Source organism: Macrobrachium rosenbergii, chromosome 42 (genome assembly GCF_040412425.1).
Source record: "Macrobrachium rosenbergii isolate ZJJX-2024 chromosome 42, ASM4041242v1, whole genome shotgun sequence".
Lineage (NCBI taxonomy): Eukaryota > Metazoa > Arthropoda > Malacostraca > Decapoda > Palaemonidae > Macrobrachium > Macrobrachium rosenbergii.
The window spans coordinates 49,432,630-49,453,643 of NC_089782.1; the positions used below are offsets into that span (position 1 = coordinate 49,432,630).

The 21,014-nt window shown below is 38.8% G+C and overlaps 2 protein-coding genes across 2 annotated transcripts in view; both read left to right on the forward strand.

The window, feature by feature from the left end:
• Positions 1-21,014, forward strand: part of LOC136828417 (nephrin-like) — a 1,390,497-nt gene that overhangs the window by 138,908 nt on the left and 1,230,575 nt on the right. The window lies entirely within an intron of this gene.
• Positions 687-3,625, forward strand: LOC136827820 (WAS/WASL-interacting protein family member 3-like). The gene is made up of 3 exons (XM_067085281.1): positions 687-960; positions 1,159-1,712; positions 3,488-3,625. Exons 1-3 carry the CDS (start codon positions 687-689, stop codon positions 3,623-3,625), a joined length of 966 nt encoding a protein of 321 aa, XP_066941382.1.

Sequence of the window (21,014 nt, forward strand, 5' to 3'; positions counted from 1 at the left end):
GTATGGCTCGACAGAGCCGAGAAGGTCCTGGAATGTTGCACCCTCTCCCCCGCCGAACTCTCCCTAGTATTAACTAAATTCCTCGGTGGGAAGGCACTGATTGCCTACAACGCCCTACCTGCGGCTGACCAAGAGGACTGGGACGTCGTGCACCAAACCATTACCAAGGCGTACGAGAAAACCCCTGAACACTGGAGGAGGCACTGGAGAGGGCAAGTCAAGGAAGTCAGCCAAACTTGGGCAGATTGGGTCTTCCAGTCGGAGCACACCCATGCAAAGTGGTTTGAGTCCGTGGGAGTCAAAACCCTTGCAGACTTCATAGAGCAATGAAAATAGAGCATTTCTTGCTCTACGCGCCTCCTGCCCTCGCCACACACATAGGGGAGAAGGAGCCTACGACGTTGGTGGAATGCTGTTGCATCACAGACTCCTGGGATACCCATCACCCCCAGGAGAGCTCCCTGCAGTGCAGAATTTGTCCACCCGCCTGCCTTTTGGGTGCCCCTCCGCCGAAGAATGGGCAATCACAGAAACCCGTTGTATGCAGGTTCTGTAGGAAGATCAGGCATTCCAAAGAGCAATGCCGAAATAAACCAGCAGCGCCTCTTTCTCCTGGAAAACCACCTAATAACTCGCCAGCGCCCTCCACAGGGGCAGGGTGAAGAGATTTCAGCTAAACCTTTTACATGGCATGCAAGGTTTATGGCCACTCTCCCTCATGGGCAAAATGCCCTAGGAATAATAAGTCCAGTACTCCTGCCGTCGCCCTGGCAGTTACGAATCCTGAGTCCTTAGGCCCTCCAGCCGAGGGTCCCATATATGTGGCACCTCCTCGAGGTAGCTACCCAGCATGCCAGGTCAAGGCATTTGATGACTCTGGCACACAAATTTCCCTTATAAGGAAAGACAAAGTTCCCTATGGAGCTATCATTAACCGACGCAAACTCGTCACAATTGAGGGTATCAATGAATTTAAAATGATACTCCCTACTATTCAACTGAGAGTCACAAGACCTCATAAATCCAAAATTTGCAACCTTGTAGTAGCAAACTATCTTCCCACAGGTTATGACATCCTCCTGGGACTGGACTTCCAGTCCCCATTTAAGTTACTGCAATCACTGCCAGTGCCAGGGCCCCAATCAGATCTCCCTCCAGGAGATTCCAAAGTCGATTCCAAATCTCTGCCAGTGCCACTTGCATGCACTGAGCCATGCCAAGCTCCATCCGTCACAAATGATGAGCAAATTCCAAAGCAAATAATGGTGCCTGCCCCTGCCTTGGTGCCACCGCCAGAGCATGCCCCCGATCTCCATTCAAGAGATCCCAATAAGGACCCCCTCTCTTCTCCCGGCTTGGCTCCTCTACCAGTGCCGGTAGGGGAGACGGATCCTGCCGACCACAGCGGAAGCTCACCTAAAGGTGCGGCCTCACAACCTGTGCCTGAGCCGGTCATTCCTACCTGGGAGCCCCTCACGCCCTCCCCCCTCCCGACTGCTTCCTCTCTATCTCAGTCCTCCGCAGACACAGCAGTGAGTAAGGATTCTGCCATGTTTCAAATGGCCAATGAACTCAAGGAACTGCGACAGATTGTGATAGAGCTTGCAAGGAAGGTCCCTGCGCCAGCCGTCAAGGAAGCTGACACAGGTGGCACTCCAGTACCCTCCCCGGGCTCGGTTCCACCGATTCCCCGGCCAAGACAAACCATCAAAGTAAGAAGGGTCCATGGGGAAAATACCACAGGTGTTGATAATTCCAGGTAGCTTCAGGAGAGCTCCCAAACTCTCCTGGCACCTGTGCCAACCTGGCACAGTGCCATCCCTTCATCCTACGAAGGCTTTGACACCTCTATCCAGAAGTGGATGTCAGGGTCCTTCACTATTCTTTTTTTTTTCTCATAACTATGTCCTTTATTTTTTCTCAAACATTTCACTTCCCTACTTTTGATTATCAGTCGCATTTATTTTATGCCTTACCCAGGCCCTCATTTTACCTTGATCACTTCTGCCCATGCAGAGTGCCATTGACAGATATGCCAACACTATAAACTATAAGCCCTACGACTCCCCCTTCATGCCTACCGCAGCATGATGCATTTAAAAATACGATATGCCATCCCCATTAGTTATTATTACATAAGTGCTAACTTGGCACCATGCCATTATTGCAGATTCTGGCAAAATGATCCTGCCAGAGGAGTCGCGCCTTCTGGTTACCTTTGTGGCCATCTTGGGCCAAGAATGATCTTAGCTGTTCACTGTAGGCTAAGGAATATAATTTTAGCATACTTGATCAACATCTGGTTACAACCATTAATATTTAATTTGTGTCTACCATTTATTCTTTTGTTATTCTTTTATACCTCATGCACTTAGATGAGTGCCACAAGGCACCTATAAAGTCAGTGCCACCTTTGTAATACAAGGGGCGTGGCCCGCTATCCAGAAGGCGGAGGCACGTCCCCTTGCCTTCTTGTAATATCGGGAACTTCATTCCAAACCCCCTTTCCTTTGCTTGCTTATCCTAAAGGTCTAATGTAATGTCCCCATCGTAGAGTGAAAATGGCGAACCCTTAAAATCATTAAATAAGCCTTAAGCTGAAATAATTTTACCTCCCTTTGATTACACCCTTTCACGTGCTTATTGTAAGTGTTATAAGAGTGCCATGAGATTCAGTGCCAAGTATGGCGCCGGTCTACCAAACGACGTAAATCATGATGTCAATTAAACCCAAGTGTATTTCGTCATTTCAACGCCGCTTAAAAGGCAAACTAACCGCATGCATCTAGGGGATATCTAGAATTAAGTAACCATGTATTCTAATTTTTTAATATCAACCTTTCTTTTCATTTGTTTGCAACAGCCTTATAATTCGTGGCCTTATAATCCTAATTAATTCACATTGATCGAGTAACTTTATAAATTTATCACTCTGTAGCCAAATACACCGTAATTACTCTTTTGCAAGTGTTGAAAATTACCTTATGTCCTGTTCCACAATGTACTCGGCGGTTAGAGTAATTTGTTCCAGTATGTCATTAACAGTAATGCTGCAGAGTTTCATAAATCCTTTAAAAGTAAAGCTCATTGCAAGGCAGAATGTAGAGTAACGTAAAGCATTTTCCGCTCATTTCTTGCTTAAATCGACGTTCGCACCCGAATGAAGGTGTGTACGTCATCTTGTGTGGGGAGCTATTATAATTGGCAAGAATTCGCTAGCAAATTGCTCCCTTTTCGTTTCCTGTCTGCCGATCTATCGATAGACATATCTGTCTATCGACACGCGTGCCTACCTATCTATCAGCCCAAGCTGGACAATTGAGGATCACGGTCAGAATACAAGGGATTAAATTGATTGTAGGCCACTCCTGTTAAATAGCAATTCCTTATTCGAGGCAAAAGTGAATCTGTCTGGCCGACTCTTTCCAGGCAACCCCCACCCCCAGCCGCGGGCACAGCTGAAAAATGACTCAACTCCCTATTGAAGAACTTGCCCCTGCCCCTAGCAGATGGCATAAAAGGACAGATGGAGAAGGGCCCGCTCTCAGAGACTCGCGGGACGACATGGCGTAGAGACATGATGAACACACTCACCACCATGCCCCTGGCTGAACGACGCCCTTAGCTCATCACTTCTCCATCTAACCACGTGGCCCCTTAACGTATACTTTTACTTTTGTGCACTTCGAACGCCAACCACGTGTTCCCTTCGCTGCTGGTCTGATCCTAACACAAGGGCCACCCACTCCATTACCTGGCACTTCATGAAGTCACCCACGGGTTGCCTGCGCCGTCGGCGCCCCTACATCCTACCACGTGGAAGATCAATGCCTTCGCCCTTGTGAATCGGGAGTCAACCACGTGCCGCCTTCTTCTCTGGAACCACTTCTCTCTTACGGTAAAGTGCTCTGTAAAGATGTCCTTTCAGTCACGCTTTGTCCTCGTAGAATTTACTTAATTTGAGTGCCAGTAATCACAGAATCTTTTGTTCAATTCCACCTATGCTATTTGAGTGTCTGTTCTCAGTGCTAATCCATTATTAACTCGTCGAGGCCCCATTGGCACCCTCAGTGCAGCTTCAAATTCATTATCCTTTTGTCTGTTCCCATTACTGGGGTATAATCTTTGTATCTCTCATTTCAGAGGGACCCTATATCATGGAATCTTCTCGGTCTGAGCCTGGAATCCCCAGTTTCATTCATCCCGTAGGAATCCCCTTCAGGATCAATAATTTAATTGCATTTCTCCTTCCTGTACTAATGTCTTTGCGTAAATATACTCCTTTTAGTTCACCCACGTGTTTACGTAATATTTCCTCTCAGAGAAAGAGCCTTATGCTCATATGAAATTCCCCTTTTCTCTTGTTTTATGTTTCACTGGACCCACAAGGTCAGAATCACGAGGCTAATTTATCTACAAATGTTGCTACCTGTCTCATAGAAACTATCTCAAAACCAAGATTGTCAAGTAAAAACATAATATATATATATATATATATATATATATATATATATATATATATATATATATATATATATATATATATATATATATATATATATATATATATATATATATATATATATATATATATATATATATATATATATATATATATATATATATATATAATATATATATATAACATATATGAAATTGTACCAACATATAAAACATACCTCTACATCTCAAGTATACACGCATTCATAAAAGCCGCAAAACGTAAAGAAAGAAAGAAAGGAAGAATAGAAAATGAGAAAACCCAAGGTAAAGGATTCGTTTCATTTGCATTAATTAGATCAGCCTTCGCCTCTGTCTCGCTTTCTTTCAATTTGCAAAAACCCTGGTGCATGCAAACGTGCATCCGACTGTTGCTCCTTTGCAAGCCCTTGCAAATACGGGATAAAGCAATTTGGATCAACGTCTTCAGCAGCTTGATGACGAAGGCTTCGTTACCGGCGGCAAAATACGCCACTTGGAGGCATATCCGAACTGAAATGCTTCCCATAACCGCCATTCCGGTGTTTTAAGTGTCATTTGAATGCGAGACCCGCTCTGATCATGGGATGCAAAACAGGTTTCTAATTAAACGCGACCAGATAAGGAAAAAAAAAAAAGAAATTCAAGACCTCTAGATAGCTCTAGATAATGTCGGTGGGGATTTGTTTTTCGTCGGGCTGGTGGGAGGCCGAAGCGACATGTGTTTTTAATTTTTAGGTTGGGTAGATAAAAGAGGAATACTCTTTTCATTTGCCTTAAGTGGCGAGTTTTATTGCATTTTTATTATCTCAGAATTATCTTTATTAACAGTAGATTGCCTTTTTTGTGATTGTTCTTACGGTTATTTAAAAATGGAGTTTTGTTGATGTGCGTTTCTTGATTAAATATTTAAATACCTTGAATTTAGCATTGATTTTTTTGCAGTATGAATAACATAATACCAAGCTAACGGTGTTCAATTAATTCTCTGTATATTAATATCAGTGCTAGTAATAGCAAGAAAATGCGCAACGTTGATAAGTAATATGATGATTGCGAAATGCATTTTAGTGGTAACTAAATGAATGCTGCCAATATTAATTGTGTGAGGGCAAAACTTTTAAAGGTTCTTCATTGCTAACAGGTTGAGCTAGGTATGATGACATAATTCTGGAAAGGCCTCAAAAGCCACCCAGAAGATTAAAACCTCACGGTTGATATGAACTACCACTGGAGAAAATGAGATTACGTAGAAAAAATTAATTGAAGTTAAAACCAGACATGAAATGAATTACAATGAATTGGGAGTGAGATTGAAGATACTAAGCTGCAAAAGAAAGAGAAGATTATGTAGTATAATAAAAACAATAAATGAAAGATAGGATCATACGAAAAGAGAGAGAGAGAGAGAGAGAGAGTAGACTATCACATTATGCTCATTATGCTGATAAGAAGCTCAAAGAAATGAAAATTTAAATGAAAGAAAAGTCAAATATTCATCTAATTTGCATAACTCGATTACATCACTTTCTCCACCTTGCACGACGTCGTGCACATTCAGGAGTGCATGCGATAGTTGTTCCTTTGCGAACACTTGACCAAGGAATGATAAACCCAATAGCCTGGCTTCCTTGGCAGCTTCGTAGCAGAGTCCGCGTTATCAGAGGAAAAGAGCCACTGGAGGCGTATCCGAACTGAAACACTCCCGCGTTTTAGGTGTCATTCGAATGCAGCTTCGTTCTGATCACGCGATCTGAAACAGGTTTCTAATTAAACGCTGCTGGGGGGAAAGAATTCGGATGTTTTGACTCAGATTGGGGAATCCGTTTTTTTAGTTTTCTGTAAAAAAAGCTATTCAGCTAGGTATTTGTTAGCCCTTCCGCACTTTTCTGTCCGTCCGCCCTCAGATCTTGAAAAATACTTAGGCTAGAAGGCTGCAAATTGGTATGTTGATCATCCACCCTCCAGTCATCAAACTTACCAAATAGCAGCCTTCTAGCCTTAGTATTTTTTATTTTATTGAAGGTTAAAGTTAGCCATGATCGTGCGTTTGGAACCGTGGCTGAGAGTTTCATACTGCCGTATATGCTGTACAGAAAACTCGATTGCGCCGAAGAAACTACGGCGCATTTTTTACTTGTTTTTTTTTCAGTAAGACCAGAGATTTACAAATTAACTACTGTTTAATTAGTCGGGGTAAAAAATTTATCCAAATTTTTAACTTCTGAAGTAAGATTTTCTTTTTCGATGACTAGTGACTAATTACGCTTTTTCTGCCAGCTTGTGGCTTCTAAATAATGAGCCAAATACCCAACACTAATTATATGTGGCATAAGAAGAATTAAAAGGGGAAAATGTGGAGATACAATTAGAGTTCTTCAAAAGACCAGTGTCGGTGAAAGGATAAATCAGTGCTTTGAGACTGTTTGGCCATGTAAGAGAATGTGTACCTGGGAATGGTGAAAAGAGTGATTTTTTTAGAGCTGTTAGGAGAGAGCAAAAGAGGTAGGCCTAAAAGTGCCAAATAGATAGTTTTGTAGGGGCATTAAGAAATAAAAGGGCCTTATTATTCAGGTAGAAGGAGGTTGTATATGAATTAGCAATGGATGGGTCATTTCATGTAGTGGGTTCAATGTTCTGCAGATGAGCCTTCAGTGAAATTCATCATCATCATCACATCTTATTGCACCAACATTGTATCCACTGCATAGCGGCCTGATTGCATTCGTAGAGGTCCAAATCTGTACAGATTGGCTCATGTTCACACCCACTAAGTATGTGATCCATTGTCTGGATGGGATGACCACATGGGCACTCAGCGGAGGGGGAAGACCCCACTTATGAAGATTGTCTCCAGTCCCTCCAACTCTAGCTCTTGCTCAATTAAGAGTTACCCAATCCTTTCTACAGAGGTTTGTTCCATAGGGAAGAGACTGACATGGGCTCTGAATGGCCTCACCCAGTGGGCAGTGGTCAGTTTCTCTCCAGCATTCTATGCGGTAAGTTGCTGACTCCCTGGGGTCAAGTCTGATGGTGGTTGTGAAGCTCTTACAGGATTTCAATCTTTGTCTAACCACCTGGTGATCATAGAGCAGGTGCCTTTCATCATTCTCTTGTTTATGTTTATGGGTCTTTGAATGGGCTGTTCGGCAGATGTTCGGTGGTGCAATGCCTGCCAATCTATAGAGTACTGGAAGGGGTGTTGGTCTTAAGGCACCAGTAATTATGCAACATGCTTGATTGAGTTCGGCATCAACTTTATAGGAATGACATGATCTTTCCCAGACTGGTGAGCAGTATTTGGCAGTGGAGTAGATGAGTGCCAGAGCTGTTTGTCTTAGGGTTTAAGGATTTGTTCCCCAATCTGAATTGGCAAGTTTGCTAAGGAGGTTATTCCTGGTAGCTACCTTCTCCTTTACTTTCCTTATACGCTCCCTAAAAGATAGTTTTCGGTCTAATGTAATGCCTAAATAGACAGGGAAGCTATCATTCTTCAGTTTCTTATCATTCCATGAGGTGTTCAACTCCGTTTTTGACTGGTAGTTTTTAAGATGGAAAGCACATACCTGTGTTTTGTCTGGGTTGGCATTTAGGAAGTTTTGCTTATAGTATTCATTAAGATCTTTCAAAGCATCTGATAATTTGCTTTCAGTGATAGTAAATGAATCTGACTGGATGGCTAGGCACAGATCATCTGCCTATATAAATCTACGGATATCACTAAACTGTGGTTGATCGTTGGTATAGATGTTGAAAAGCATGGGGGCCAACACAGACCCTTGTGGGAGGATGTTTTTCTGTTTTCGCTATCTGCTTCTCCTGCTGTCCATTTCGACAAAGAAAAGTCTGTTACTCAGCAGTGATTGGATGATATGCACAATGCTTGAGTTGCGAATAACTTTGGCAGGTTTCAAAAGAAGCAACTTGTGGTTCACAGTGTCATAGGCTGCTGTTAGGTCAATAAATACTGCCTCTGTGATTTTCCCAAGCTCAAAGCCATCCTCAATATACTGAGTGAGGCTAAGTACCTGAGAGCAGCAAGATCTTTCTGCCCTGAAGCCAGCCTAGTCTGGTGTCAGTTGTTCTTCGGCTGTGGGAGATATGCGGGCCATTATCATTCGTTCATTCAGTTTGTATAAGATGCAGAGAAGAGATGTTGGCCAATAGCTCTTAGGGATCTTTGGGTCTTTGCCAGGTTTAAGTAAGGCCACAACTTTAGCTCTTCTTCATAGTTTTGGGATCTGGAATGTTTTTGCACAGTTGTTAAGAAGTGCCACTACCCATGATTTAGTCTTGCTACCAATGTGCAGTATTATCTCAGATGCAATGTCATCCAGCCTAGCAGCTTTTCCAGGTTTAAGGTGTTTCATGGCTTCTTGGAGTTCTTCAACAGTGAATGGTTCAAACTCCTCATTATTTTCTTGCATGACGTGTTTCATTTCGTCCTTCATTCTTTTGAGATATCCTCGTTCATTGTTATATGGCTTTCCATTAAGGAAGAGTTGTTTTGCTACTGTGTTAGGTGTTACTGCAGCTATTCTTGTTCGAGTGTTCTCACCCAAGTTCCGTTTACTAATTGTTTTCCATGCTTTCTTACTGTTCCAAATCATATCTGTGCTGGTTATCAGTTCTTGCCATCTCTCCTTTTTCTCGTTGGCTACAGAGGCCAACAAAAGCTCTCCTAGTTCGGTGGTGTCTTGGGCAAACGGGTCTAAATTGTATGCTTGTGTATAATCCTTGTAAATCTCTTTACCTTGGTCTGTGATACACGGGATATAATTATTTCTGCTTCCTCTTGGAATATGCTTCCTTGACACTGTCCATACAAGTTTCTTGAAAAGTTCATAGTTGTTTGGTTCTGGTTCGATGTTATTTATCTTGTCATCCAGCTCTGATGTGAAATATTCCCACTTTGATTTCCGGAAGTTGAATCTTGGTATAGGTTTAGACTCAAGAGCTCTGATAACTGGTCTAATCTTAACAGCAACAGGTCTGTGTTGAGGTTTTGGAATTTGGTCACAGACTGATTTTTCAAAGTTTGGGTAGTGACAAGACGACACAAATGCCAGGTCAGGATTATATCCTATCTTCCATCTTGTGCTCATAAAAGATGGTTTATCTTACGCACTATGGAGAATGGTTAGGTTGTTATTTAGAGCCCATTCTTCTACAGCCACTCCGTCAGTGTTATTCTGGCTGTAGCCCCATATGGTGTTGTGGCTATTGAAATCTCAACTCAGTAAGGATGCCCTATTTCCCAGGTTGTGATTTTGAGGCCATTTAAATGGTATAGGAGGTGGTTTGTACACAGACACGATGCTGATGTTTTTGGTCTCTATTTGGAATATCTCCATCCCCTCATCCGATAGGTCAGCACTATTCACGATAAAGGCCTTTTCCTTCACGTATACTGCACTACCGTGGACGGGATTTGGGTGGTAGATTGCCAGATGCATGCCTGGCATTTTTGGGGGTGCTGAGTCCTTATGTGTCTCTTGAAGACATAAAATGTCCACTTTAAGACTGCGGAGAATTTCCAGTTTTATGGCTGAGAGGCCTTCTGCGTTGAAACTCATGATCTTCAGGTTCGACATCTTAGGGGCCGAGGGTTTATCCTTTTACCACCCCGCAGAAGATTCAGGTGCTGCGCGTTGTGTAGTAATTGGTCTCGTCAAGATTAACGGGGGCACCACGAGAAGATTTACTACTTGCCCCCTTTCAGTGAAATTGTATGAAACATACATTGTCATGGAAATTTATTTCAAAGGAGTTCATCCTCGATTTAGCAATTAAAGTAAGAGCGCGAGAGAAGTTGCTTTGCTGCTAAACTTTTTGGGGTTATCTTTCGTTAGGAATAACGACTTCATGTTAGAAAAGAAAGAAGAGGGGACAGAGAGAGAGAGAGAGAGAGAGAGAGAGAGAGAGAGAGAGAGAGAGAGAGAGAGAGAGAGGGAAATGATATATATATATATATATATATATATATATATATATATATATATATATATATATATATATATATGTGTGTGTGTGTGTGTGTGTACGCACGCACACACACACACACACACACACATATATATATATATATATATATATATATATATATATATATATATATATATATATATATATATATATATATATATATATATATATATATATATATACTGTATATATGGCAGTACCTTTACGCACTGTGGAGGCATTTCCTTTTCTTTCGTTTGTGTTAACATTCAAAATAATACTCCAAATACAATACTATGAAACTGTTATCAATGGTCTAACGAGGTAATGTTTACCTAAGCCAGTGATGATACAGCTAATCATTTGTCTATTTGTTCTTTTTGATCTGTGTTGTTTTTAACCAGGAATAATTGCAAGGTTTCGTGAGGTTCTCTAATGGTTTATGACGTCACAACCTGGCAGAGAAGAAATTGTTTATCGATTAGCAGGAATTATGGCCAGTTTGGGTCCTTTTCCTTAACTGTAGATTTCATTGTTGTTTTGAAAAATGAAAAACTCTGTGAATTAATAAAAAAATTCTCTCTCTCTCTCTCTCTCTCTCTCTCTCTCTCTCTCTCTCTCTCTCTCTCTCTCTCTCTCTATATATATATATATATATATATATATATATATATATATATATATATATATATATTAGCTGACCAACCCGGCGCTGCCCAGGAAAACTGTGATGACAGTCTATGTGTAGGGGGAGAGAAAATGGAAAGGGTAAGGGAGGGGGAGGGAAAAGGGAAGAGGGAAGGGAGAAGGGGTGGGGTTTGTGTTGATGGTCTGACTACCAGTTCTAATTTTTTCATACAGACATTCACCCTTTCAGCAGTCGTGGGTGAACTGACAGTAGTACTATGGTGGCTGTCCCTTTTATCCAGGTATTACTGTGCTGTCTACCCCTTTTATCCAGGTATTACTGTGCTGTCTGTCCCTTTTATCCAGGTATTACTGTGCTGTCTGTTCCTTTTATCCAGGTATTACTGTGCTGTCTGTTCCTTTTATTCAGGTATTACTGTGCTGTCTGTTCCTTATATCCAGGTATTACTGTAATGTCTGTCCCTTTTATACAGGTATTACTGTGCTGTATGTCCCTTTTATCCAGGCATTACTGTAATGTCTGTCCTTTTAACCAGGTATTACTGTGCTGTATGTCCCTTTTATCCAGGCATTACTGTACTCTCTGTCACCTTTAACCAGGTATTACTGTACTGTCTGAAACTTTTATGCAAATACTACTGTGGTAACTGTCCCTTTTATCCCTATTAACAAGATGTTTTTCTGTAACCAGGTATTATTTTACTGTCTGTCCCCTTTAACAAGATGTTGTCTGTCCCTTTTATCCAGGTATTGCTGTGGTGACTGTCCCTTTTATCCAGGTATTGCTGTGGTGACTGTCCCTTTTATCCAGGTACCACTGTGCTGCCTGTCCCATTTATCGAGGTATTACTGTGGTGCTATCCCTTTTATCAAGATATTACTGTGATGACTGTCCCTTTTATCCAGGTATTAATGAGCTGTCTGTCAGCTTTAAACAGGTATTACTGTGCAGTCTGTCCCTTTTATCCAGGTATTGCTGTGGTGACTGTCCCTTTTATCCAGGTACCCACTGTGCTACCTGTCCCATTTATCGAGGTATTATTGTGGTGACTGTCCCTTTTACCCAGATATTACTGTGCTGTCTGTCCTTTTTATCCAAGTACTACTGTGTTGACTGAAAAACATTTTCAGTAATAGATTTATATTATTGAAATGAGGTATGATAAACCGGTAGAGTTTATTTACCAGATAACTTACAAAGGAAAGGGGAGGGCTAAGGAAAATTATTATCTTTTTCCAGTTATTTAACTTGAAAGAGGAAAAATTATTATCTTTTCCCATGTATTTAACTTGAAATAGGAAAAATTATTATCTTTTCCAGGTACTTAACTCGAAATAGGAAAAATTATTATCTTTTCCTAGGTATTTAACTTGAAATAATAAAAATTATTATCTTTTGCGGGTACTTGACTTGAAATAGGAAAAATGATGATCTTTTCCAGGGACTTAACTTGAAATATGAAAAATGACTCTCTTTTCCAGGTACTTAACTGGAAATAGGAAAAATTATTATCTTTTCCAGGTATTTACTTTGAAATAAGAAAAATGGTTATTTTTTCTAACTACTTGACTTGAAATAGGAGAAATGATGATCTTTTCCAGGTACTTAATTTGAAACAGGAAAAATTATTGTCTTTTCCAGGTACATACTTTGAAATAGGAAAAATGATTATCTTTTCCAGGCACTTAACTTGAAATAGGAAAAATGATGATCTTTTCCAGGTAATTAATTGGAAATAGGAAAAATGATGATCTTTTCCAGGTACTTAACTTGAAATAGGAAAAATTGATTTTTCCAGGTACTTAACTTGAAACAGGAAAAATTATGATCTTTTCCAGGTACTTAACTTGAAACAGGAAAAATGATTATCTTTTCCAGGTACTTAACTTGAAGTAGTAAGCCTCCAGATTATAAAATAAACTGAATCACCCACCATCTCACTTCCCCTTATATTGGAATCACTGGAATTACTCACGACCCGATTAGAATTTGTATTTATTATTATTTTTTTTTTGTAGCTCTCAGCTACTTCGATTTTTCAGTTTGTTACTGGTTTTTCCTTTGCCTCCATAACATCCATGCTGATGGGCTCATGACATGATGCGCTTTGCATTCTTATTTTTAGGAAGAGGAGAAAGATCACGCTATCGGCAAGGACGAACTAGGCCGGTCGAATCTTGGAAATTAAACCTAAATACGAAGCTATCGAGAAACGAGGTCACCCGAAGGTCACCGGTAAACTGGATCGCGGAGAAAAAACGGAAAATAATGAGGCGAGCGTATGATTAATGATTTTATTTCGTTTCCTCGTTTTTTGAAAGGTATCGGAAGGGGAAGGGGTAACGATATTTCTTTTGATAATGAATGAGATTCCAAAGTATGAACGTTTTTGGGGAGGTTAAGGGATAGATGATGTTTCGTTTTATATGTCATAAACAAACCAATAGCAAAAACATCAACACCCATAATAATTATGATAATAATGACTGTGGTATAGAGAATTCACAACGCAAAGAAATATTACTCTTATAATAGGCTAAACTTTAAACAACAGACAAATAAAGAGGCAATAATCCTTTGTCAAGAAATAGAATAAAAAAATAGCTTTATGGTAAAAAGTCCTTAACAATGATTTTATTGAACACTAAATATTATAGTTACTAGGTCAGACTTGAAGTTATTAAGCCCAAACTACAAAAATAATCAAGTATTACAAAATCGACCAACAATTAATAACGATAAAACAATAACAAAAGTGGCTATTAATACAATTCCCTGAACACGTAAATTAGATAAATAAGCTATCAATTTGAAAACTGCTGAGCATTACAGAAATCAGATGAACACCAACGGGAAAGCCAAATCGTAGGTTACTGAAAGGGAAAGTATGGTGTATACTAAACGCTATAAAATCTAGCGATAAAACGCATACTTATATGATTGGGATTGATGAATTATAAACTCGACAAGGTAACTCATATGGAAATAAAAAAAAAGACAATCACTACAGAAATCAGACAACAGTCCCAGTAATAAATGTTAAACATCACATATATATTTTAAAAAAACCAGTAAAGCAAAGGAAAAGCTTAACGCGGAGTCAGTAAAGTTGCCTTGCCAAGACCAAGAGATTCTGTCCAACGTGAAAATGCTGGCGGGTAACAAAACTCAGACACTACGGGATCCTAATCCAGTTCCTCTTTCTCAGCAAAAAAAGGAATGGAACCAATAAAGGGAATCAGATTCCCCCGCCCTCGCCTCCTTTTTTTATTTATTTTCTCGTGTTAATGATATTTGGAATTTTTGTGTATCTTTCTTTTTTATCTCCCGGTGCAATGGGTAGATGGCAAAAATGCCTTGTCATATCAGCTTAATACTGAATGAAAAGATGTAATAAAGTATTGTTGAATATAACGAACAGTCATTAGACAAAACAACAATAAAAAATCCTTATGGATCACATTTTTGGGGACTTTTTTTTTAATCTTCGGAAACCGTTAATTATTCCTTTAAAAGAGAGAATAAGCTTATAATCCGAAATTTTTCCTAAATATTTTTTATTCTATTTTTCTATTTTGTCCAAGTGATTTTTAGCATAAGAAAACATGAACCCATAATACATAGAAGATATTACTGTTCCTTATACAGGACAGCTTTTAGCCGTAGAAACAATGATTACTTTAGATATTAAATTTGGCTCTTATTTAAGTTATATTGGAATTTTGTGAAAATTACATGGGCGTTATTTTTCAGTTTTATTCATGTGCGAAAAGTACAACGTTATCGATAATACAGTTTTATACGCAAAATAATGAATATGCGTAACCATTAGCATATAAGCGATTCTGAATAAATATATCAAACATTTATTAAACTAAATAACAACGTCACTTTAGAGGTAAATAAGGAATTAGATATCGATATAAATCACTTCCTTTTATATTTCACATTATGTCATAAATAAAAACAGTATTATTTTTGTATCATTATTTAACTACAAATTTTCTTATTGACGAGATAAACAGGCTATTCATTTTGATCTTATGTAAATAATGTTACATTAATTTAATTTGTAATGAGATTTGATGTCCATCCAAAGAAGTCTTGTAGTCTTGGCGAAGTGAATTTATGCATCATAATTAATTTAATAATGACTTTTTCTACCGAACATTAATTACCCTTTGAACGCCGTTGTGTGTGAGCATTAATATTATTTATAACGATGTCATTAAAAAACTGAATCTAGGCTTAATTTGGGGTTCTTTTTAATTAGGTATGATTAGCAACATGCTGAGAATCTTATGTATTAATTACTGCTGGTGTCTCGTCAAAGAAAAGCTTTCCTCAATTTCTTGGGAATTAACTGAAGTCGAATAATGCTTAAAGGATGAAATGTCTCGTTAATTCATGAATTATATTTACACAATCATACCTCTATATCGGGTAAGGAGATTTAGATATTGGTTTGGCTTCAATATGAACAAGTAAAAATGCGCCGAAGTGTCTTCGTTCGCAGTCGAGTTTTCTGTACAGTGTATAATTAAGGCCACCGAAAATAGATCTATCTTTCGGTGGTCTCGGTATAATGATGTATGAGCCGCGGCCCATGAAACTTTAACCACGGCCCGGTGGTGGCCTGTTCTGTATTGTTGCCAGACGCACGATTATGTCTAACTTGAATTTTAAATCCAATAAAAACTGCGGAGGCTAGAGGGCTGCACTTTGGTATGTTTGATTATTGGAGGGTGGATGATCAACATACCGATTTGCAACCCTCTAGCCTCAGTAGTTTTTAAGATCTGAGGTCGGACAGAAAAAGTGCGGACGGACAGAGAAAGCCGGCACTAGTTTTCTTTTACGGAAAACTAGAAAAGGTTTTGAATCAAAGACTGAATAGATATTTTTTACTTTAAGCGCCAATTCATTTTTTTTATTTATATTGAAATATGCATAACTGGAAAAAATGACAACAACAATTGCTGCTTGTAATATACAAACAATAAACATACCGCTGTTTATAGTAATAAAATAATAATAATAATAATAATAATAATAATAATAATAATAATAATAATAATAATAATAATAATAATAATAATAATAATAATATTTTGTTAAATATGATGGCAGCCTTGGTTGCATTAATCTTGTAGATTATTCGTTCAACTCTTCTAATTATCTTTTTTTCTTCTTCAGCAACAAAATTAAGTAAAATGCCAAAGTTCATTGTAGGGGTTTTATTCATAAAAATATCAAAAGTCGAAGGTAATGGAAATTCCGAGGGCGGGGTCCAAAAACGAGTGCTGGGGTTGTCAGTGCTTCATATTTAACAAAACATGTTTGATAGAGGGCCTATACCCAAAGAATAAAATAATAATAATAATAATAATAATAATAATAATAATAATAATAATAATAATAATAATAATAATAATAATAATAATAATAATAATAATAATAATAATAATAATAATAATAATAATATTTGGAAAGGAGGTTTTCTTTTAAACATTATGCTAAATGTACAAAGGCATTAGCAACTTGGATTTTATATAAAATTTTTACAGTACAGTGTGGTTTCCTTCGCCAGGATGAAGGTGAAGCAAATTTCCAAAGTATTTTTACAAAACATATTCTCGCTTTGATCTTTTATATGGCGATTTCGTCGTAGAAAGGCCGCTGGTTGCTAACAGTTTATTGACGGAACAATCCGGGCGGGCTATCTACAGAGGCCCAAAAGGAAAGGAATGCCATCACAAGGTTCAGTGCCCTGGGGAGGGCTTCCCCATTCCGACATTCCCATGACGTCAACTTTATCTCGAAATGCCTGTTACGTCATTCACAAGTGGACAGTGTCCGTAAACATTTAAGCATTACCACTATGTCCGTGGCAGCACCCTGGCAAGACAAATATTGATCAACACCATCGAATTATCAACAGTGACCCAGACTAGTATTGCATTAGATTCGTGGAAACGCTTGCATCAGTGCCTTTATCCTCACAACCATTCAGAGGAGACCCGTTGCCGACCAGGTGGGCTTAAACACCCACAGCTCGGACGTTCCTGGTGGGAGAACTCAGCCAGCACCGAACGGTTAGCTTCAGTTCCCCATCTCTGACGTCAGATTCCTGTGGAAAAGGTTGTCTATTCGAGGCTTCATATTTTTTTGTAATGGTAGCCGAATTATTGCTAGATACCATTTCTTCGTAAAGGTAATGTATAGACGTCACTTATGGGAGGCCTTTGGTGTGTACAAAGCGTAAATATGCTTGGCAAATGTCTTTGGGAAATTTTTATCACATCATTCCTAGAATACTGGAGATTCTACCTAAGACTAAATGTGCTGATGTGCGTAATACATTGAACCTAATAATAATCTATAATAATAAAATCCGAATGGATCTTGTTTGTCCTCCCCCGGGTGACAGTAGGGGAGACATGACACTGCCACTCGTTCCCTGTATAAAGGTTTGTCCACCCCGGGTGGGGGCGGGGTAGGTAATGGAAAGGGAGGGTAGGGGAGACATCCACCCTCCTCCAGCAAACCTGTTTGTCTGCCCCGGGTGGGGGCGGGTTAGGTAGGGAATCGGGAGGGTAGGGGGGACAGCAGCGCCGGGTTCCAGCACGCTTAACGCGCGCCAACAAACTCGAAACAATAATAATAATCACCTGACACTGACTTGCTAAAGAAATTAAGTTATGTCATTGTTTTTACTCGAAACATTATCCCTGTGGTCTTAAATATTCATAATGAAATCCACTACAATATCAGATTTTCTCCCTTATATATTTATACTGCCTAAAGGCAATATTACAAAACCAGATCGTTGAAACAAGCAAATGATAGCTACTATTCTTCTGTTTATAAGAAGATTATACGATGAGTAAGAGCCCTAAGCAGTTGGATTAGAACAATAACTTGACAATATAACGAAAGACAATGTAAAAGATCCTAACAGTTTTTCATATGTAATAGGTTGCCTTGAGGAAGCTGTAGTATGACACCATATGCCAGAAAAATTATTTTTAGCTTTTTTTTTTTCTCCAATCATTTTAATGAACAGTCAGACAGACAGCGGTTAGCTATTACTAAAAAGTTCCTTTTATCGATTTTTCATTTAATTTCTAATCCAACGTTTTAGAGAGAGAGAGAGAGAGAGAGAGAGAGAGAGAGAGAGAGAGAGAGAGAGAGTAGGCAAAGGCATTTAACATTGTTAAGCCAGCAACATGGGTCGTGAACAAGGTTAGAGAACATGGAGGAGCATTGCACTTCCGGTAATGGCTTCTCGGAACTTATGCAGACGCGAAGGCTCACCCATAAGGCTGTACCTAGGTAGACTTAATTATAGAGAATATAGTACAGTAGCTGGCACTTGACCATGGGAGCTATATTGTAGACTTAATAACCTAAGCACGTAACCACAGAAACTACGAGGTGGAGAGGCGTGATTATATCTTGATCTTGCAGTTTTTTAAGATCTGAGGACATTTCCTTATTTATAGCACATATTGCTTGTCGTCATTTAATATTTATTCTAATCCAAATTAACTCTACTGGATTTCGAGTATTTTTATGTTTCTTTCAGTTATCATGACTTTGACATAGGAAAGGTTATTTTCATTTTGCGATAATTTTCGAAGAAATAATTCTCTCAAAAATTTCATATCCTCCTGAACTGTATACGCTGCATCATTTGGGTTATTATATTTCATGAGTTTTGCGAAACTGCTGAAACCAAGTGTAGCATCAGCAATATCTAGAGCTAATTTGATTACTAATGGAATATTGCACTCAATCAGGGGTGACCTTATTTCAGTGAGAAAATGCAAGAGGTTTTGTGACATCCCTGACGTATATGATTGTGAAAAAATAGATTTCAGTCTCATCCTACTTGTCACTCAAATAACGCTTATGTCTCAATACTTACCAAGTTAACTTACATACTTGTGTAGGCTACATAGCATTAACTTGATAATTCATGTAAATGGGCAAGATAGTTATACCTACGTATGTACAGTATGCTGATGACTATGTCTCCATGTTTACCATACATACATACATACATACATATGCAGGACAAAATTTTGTTTAGATAACTCATGCTTCCTACCCAAAAATAAGATGGCAACATACTTATACGCGTGCATGCTCACGCGCGTGCGTTGCTCTGCCATTCGCGCAGGAAAGAGTAAAAGACAAAAAAAAAAAACCATGAAGCCAATTTGCATGCATATGCTTCTCCTTACCTGCCCCAGCTTTTCCTGTGTTAAAGACGTCACGGCATGATGAGAATTATAATCATATTTTCAGGGTTCTAAAAATGACGAGACTATTAATCAGGATTTGCGACAGACAGAGAGAGAGAGAGAGAGAGAGAGAGAGAGAGAGAGAGAGAGAGAGAGAGAGAGAGATGGAGTTCAGGAGTCGTAATTTAATACTCTATTTTTGTCATTTAAATTGGTAATGAGATACTGATCATTTGAATATAGATATGCTATCATTATGAGTGCAATGAATGTATGAGAAAGGTTTGCATTGCTGCTTTCTGTACTTTAAAATGTAAGTAAATACTAACCTGCTTAAACTATTATGCAAAACAATTCGTTCATTACAACAACTTTTTTTATACAGTTTCGAATTACAAATGATTCTTTTTTTTTTTTTGGGTAAATTAAAATAACATTTGGTGTAAATAATTTCAGAATGAAACAGTGAAAATCCTTCCTTTCGCTCGATTTTACAACCTTGTTCTCATAGTGAAGGGAACTGTATTGATGAGAGTGGGCAAGTACAAAAGAGAAATGGAAATATATATATATATATATATATATATATATATATATATATATATATATATATATATATATATATATATATATATATATATATATATATATATATATATATATATATATATATATATATATATATATATAGAGAGAGAGAGAGAGAGAGAGAGAGAGAGAGAGAGAGAGAGAGAGAGAGAGGAACTTCCAACTTGTATTAATGAGGGAGAGAGGCTGGGGCGGATTATCAGAAAATCGGATTAGAAAGGTGCTCTTTCAACCTGGATAAATTTCGTAACTGGAGAGATAGATCGACAGACGGCGAGACTTCATATATTTTGACAGGGTAATATTATATGAGAGAGAGAGAGAGAGAGAGAGAGAGAGAGAGAGAGAGAGAGAGAGAGAGAGAGATGATTAGCTTCGGCAAGTATGGAATTAGATATCACAAATTGGGAATCTGAATTTATTACAATCCTCTTCAAAATGTGAAGGGCAGTGATCCATGAGAATTTGAGAACGCTGGTGACAGGTCGTAATCTCAAAAAGTTCGAAAACCACTGTAATGAGTCTAGACAGACGTGAGGAAAAGATAAAGCTCTAGTTCTCAGATTTATTCTCTCTCTCTCTCTCTCTCTCTCTCTCTCTCTCTCTCACACGCACGCACACGCGCGCACACACACACACACACACACACACACACGTCATGCCGCTTGCCTAACGCATTGTCACCAACCGTCACAGGATTGCTGGCTCCGTCTCGCTCTTTGATAACTTTATTGAAAGCGTTGACGTCGGTAGCATTGTTGCCTGATTGTTTGCTTACCGGATTCTTTTTTTAGTGTTTCACAATACCAACTGCACAGGATTAATGTCAATTGACTGTGAAAGGCACCCTGTCATAGTAAAGCTCCTCGTTGTTGGTATAAAAGTTTGGGTATACAAAAAGGGCAAGAAAAATAGTGGAATTGTTCGATTGCCTGTGTTGTCCTTCAAGTATGAATGCTCTTTTCATTACGCAGAATTAATATCATCATGTTTGGATTGATTTTGGGGGAATGATTGTTTCCTCAGAGAGTCGAGAATCACAATGCACTCGCTAAGTCGGAGTGTTCAGAGAACATTTTTATTGT